This window comes from Notolepis coatsorum, assembly GCF_963971535.1.
Source record: "Notolepis coatsorum genome assembly, chromosome: 12".
In the NCBI taxonomy this organism is placed as follows: Eukaryota; Metazoa; Chordata; class Actinopteri; order Aulopiformes; family Paralepididae; genus Notolepis; species Notolepis coatsorum.
Window position 1 is genome coordinate 18,057,559 of NC_140176.1, and position 3,972 is coordinate 18,061,530.

The 3,972-nt window shown below is 40.2% G+C and overlaps 1 protein-coding gene across 1 annotated transcript; it reads right to left on the bottom strand.

Annotated features, from left to right (window-relative positions):
- Window positions 1-704: 704 nt before the first annotated feature.
- On the bottom strand, window positions 705-1,881 carry LOC311237767 (B-type lectin plumieribetin-like). The gene is made up of 3 exons (XM_084325746.1): window positions 1,849-1,881; window positions 1,455-1,548; window positions 705-1,074 (listed from the first exon to the last, which is right to left on the bottom strand). Exons 2-3 carry the CDS (start codon window positions 1,542-1,544, stop codon window positions 805-807), a joined length of 360 nt encoding a protein of 119 aa, XP_084181872.1. The 5' UTR covers window positions 1,545-1,548; window positions 1,849-1,881; the 3' UTR covers window positions 705-804.
- Window positions 1,882-3,972: the final 2,091 nt, after the last annotated feature.

The following is a 3,972-nucleotide window of genomic DNA, read 5'->3' on the forward strand; positions in this document are numbered from 1 at the left end:
CGTCCCGAAAATGTCTTAAGTGGAGCTAGGACAACATTTTGTCTGATCTTTCGTCTTAAGTCCGTTGGTGAATGAGACCCAATGGTGATGTCTAGACCGGCCATGTGTCTGGCACACCAAGAATGCTGCTTCAAAGATGGCTGTCCTGACAAAAGGGAGGGATTGGTGCTAGCATGAAACAATGCCTTGTCACTCATCAAAAGAGATTCAACTCATGCTGGGTTCAAAATATATGTTCCAAATATATCCATCAATGAAAAGATTAGGAATTCTTTTCATCTGGGGATTTTTTTTGATGTTTTATTTTTATTCAAATGACTACTCGGTTCATAATCTCTCTGCTCAAAACTCATGGGAGGAACAACAACAATTTGTTCTTCAATAGAGGCCTCTATTGTATGCCAATGTGTTGATATGTGAGAAACATATCAACTCAAATGTAATAAATTGGTGTTTTATTACAAGTCGCAGTGAAATATCGTGCCTTTACAATGTTTTATCTACTCTACCGCTGCACAGAAATTAGACATTTTCTTTTGAAAGTGGTTACCAACGGTCACAGGCAGCCATGTTGGCAGAAAGAGAACTACACAAACATTCCGGGCAAAGGCCTCTGTTCTCTCTTTCCAGATGGAGGGATAGACGATGAGATGAAGACAGTCAAATGACAACAGCACGAAACAGATATCTTTTTTACCCTTCACTTTATTGAACATTGAGCATACAAAGAGAGGTTCGTACAGCCATGATGGTGGTCACGGTGGCGTGATCTTCTCCCTCTGCTCCAGCTGTGCTCCAGCAACTTTAAGCCTTGAAGCCCTTGGACTGGGAAGAGGTCCAGACCTCCTCGCCGTCCCTCTCGATCACCATGGTGCCGTCGTTGCGCATGTGCATGTGGCACATCTTGAAGGCACCGGAGGCCTGGGTCTTGGTCTGCCACATCATCTTGTTGTCCCTCTTGTACATGACGAAGTTGCAGTCGTCCTGCATGCACAGGCGCCAGGCGTCGCGCTGGCCGGCGGTGTCAGACGTCCACATGGGCTTCCAGCCATAGATCACGAAGTTACCGTCCTCCTGCGAGAGTTGCACAGAGACATAGATGGAAGATAGATGTCACCAACCCTTCCAGGTGCACAGTCGCACCGCAGTTATTAGAATTTTGAGAACTAAAAGGATCTGACTGATTTATGTGATCATCATGGGTAAGTAACAAATATGGCTACGGTTCCAAATAATCTGAACTATCCCGTTAACATTCTGATGATGATGTCGATGGCAACAGGAAGAATTCTATGATAGAATTTTGAGGGGGGGGGGAATTGACAAATAAATTCTCAAGACCCAAATATATACAGTATACCTTGACACACAAAAGTATTTTTCCAAAAGCACTGTTACGCGATCTCTTTGGCGCCATTTCAGAGGAAGAACACTGTCGTTCCTTAAGTACTGACCTCGAACTTAGCCTTCCATTCGTGGTTGTTGGACATGAGATAATCTCCCTTGCGGAGCTCATCGAACTTGGACATGTAGTTCCTGCTCATGATTCTGAAAGAAAGAAAAACAGAGGCTTTAGACCAAGTGCTTGGACTCTCAATTATTATTATAATTAACTATTCTCGTTCTCTTGCAACAACCTTTGTTGCGCAAAAGAGGAGAATCACATATACACAGGATGAAAAGTATGCTTCAGAGAGTAAGTGTAAAAAAAGAAATGCATTAAAAGAAAGATGCTCTAAAACAAGTTAAATATAAACCGAGATGCCTCTCTATCCTATTTTACCACAGAGCAGAAAGAGGCAGAGGAAGAGAGCTGCAAAAGAAGCGTTAGACAGATTCTCTACTCACAGGCCGGTTGTGGACGAGTCTGATGCTGAAGCTGCAGTTGAGTGAAGTGTCTTCCAGTCGGACACCTCTGGCTTTTATAGGCCCTGACCCAGCAGAGAGACAACCCACACCCTCTGTGGAGACCTAATCTAATCTGGCATAATTATACACAAAACATGTTTTTAGCTCCGTAATTTGCTGTGTGCCGTTATGTACTGTGGATGATGAGGATAGCATTTGGGATCCTGGGATGAAAAAACCAAACGCTTTCATACTGTATATTGAAATGCTTGGTATTTATACTAAGTATCTGCACATGGTGTAGCCTGAATAGAATTTGTGTTATAACACAGTTTCAGGGATATACTGTACAAGGCATAAACTGCACTGGCTCAGGGGCTCAAAGGTCATCAGACCAAGCAAACCCCATCGTTTCAGGGTCGGCCCCTGTGTGGGTAACTCAAAAGACCCCCAGTAAGAGCTGGTAGACTTATATACTCTGGACTGAGAGTACTGATTGATTGATTGATTGATTGATTGAAAATTGTATTAGCAGATTGCAGAATGGGGTACAATACAGTACGGCTCAATACACACAATTGTTAAGGGGATGCAGACCAGAGAAAGACTTTCGTCTTGTTTACATCAGGGTCCCCCATTTTACCATACTAGATAGTTATTCATATTTATTATTGTTATATTGTAGAAATGTGTGCATTGAAATGTCTGTAAAGTCTCGACTACATTGAAAATGTGGGTGACCTCAATTGTAATTTCGAGAATAAATAAAGGTTGACGATGATATAGTCTACAGACACAGGCTCCGGAGTGAAATACTTAGGGATAGAGATTGATGACCAGCTGAAGTTCAATAAGTGTGATGCTACTATGAAGGTCCAAGGTCCTGATCTGTGTTTCGTAACATGTTTCTAACCACTGTCCCTTTGTTTGTCTTCATTCCGGCCCTGACATGTTGTGATTTGAAATGCTGTTATTTCTTCTGTATATAACCCATAGTCATTGTACATGTGGGAAACCTCAGTGCCTTCACGGGTATAAATAAAGGCTTGAATTTACAGCAAGACATCTCTGTAGTGTAGAGGACTGGGAGGGAGCATGTCTTCAGGCCCAAAGCCAGACTATAAATACTAGATGTAAATTATTACAATATAAATGGCTGCTAAGGACCTATATAATGCACTAAATGTAAAGACACAATTGGTACCCTGTTCCATTGTATGTGGGGATGTGAAAAACTTCTAGAGCGGATTTCTAAATGGACAGAAACCCTGAAGATTTTATTGTGAACGTAAAGAAACAAATAGATTTCTGTCTGCTGCAAGCCGAACATGTAATTGCTTTCAAACGGAAGGAGGTTCAGAGACCTGACTCTGGTCAGTGGATCAAGGAGATGTCTAACAGTCTGGCACTGGAAAAACTGATATATGTATAATATATATACTAAAGGGTAAGGTGGAAGATTTGTATAGGATGTGAACACCTTTCTTAGCTTTTATGAAAAACTTGACTAGATGCCTGTAAAGAAGTGAAGAAGTAAACTAATCGGAAGGGGAGGGGATGGATGCGGAGACGAGGGGAGAGTGGGGAGGAGGGAGACGGGGGGGGGGGGGGGGGTGGAGGAGAGGGGGAGAGAGGAGAGGGAAGGAGGGAAGAAGCCACCATGGACAGAGTAGCCTAGGGCTTGTAGAAGAGCTGTAGAAGCAGGGAGGTTCTAGGGAACAGGATGACTGAAGTGCAAAACTAGTTAATAGCAGGAGCTTTATTTATTATTTCTTTTCTGTATATATTTTTATTTTATGTATAGGGGTGTATATGGATAGATATACATGTGTGTGTATATATATATATATATATATATATATATATATATATATATATATATATATATATATATATATATATATATATATATATATATATATATATATATATATATATATATATATATATACACACACATGTATATCTATCCATATACACCCCTATACATAAAATAAAAATATATACAGAATATATATATATTTTTTTAAGAACCATGTTATTCTCATTCTTTTTTTAATGTCTACTTTCTTGATTTAATTTTTCTAATGTATATGTTGTATGTTTTGTTTAAATAAAAAGAAA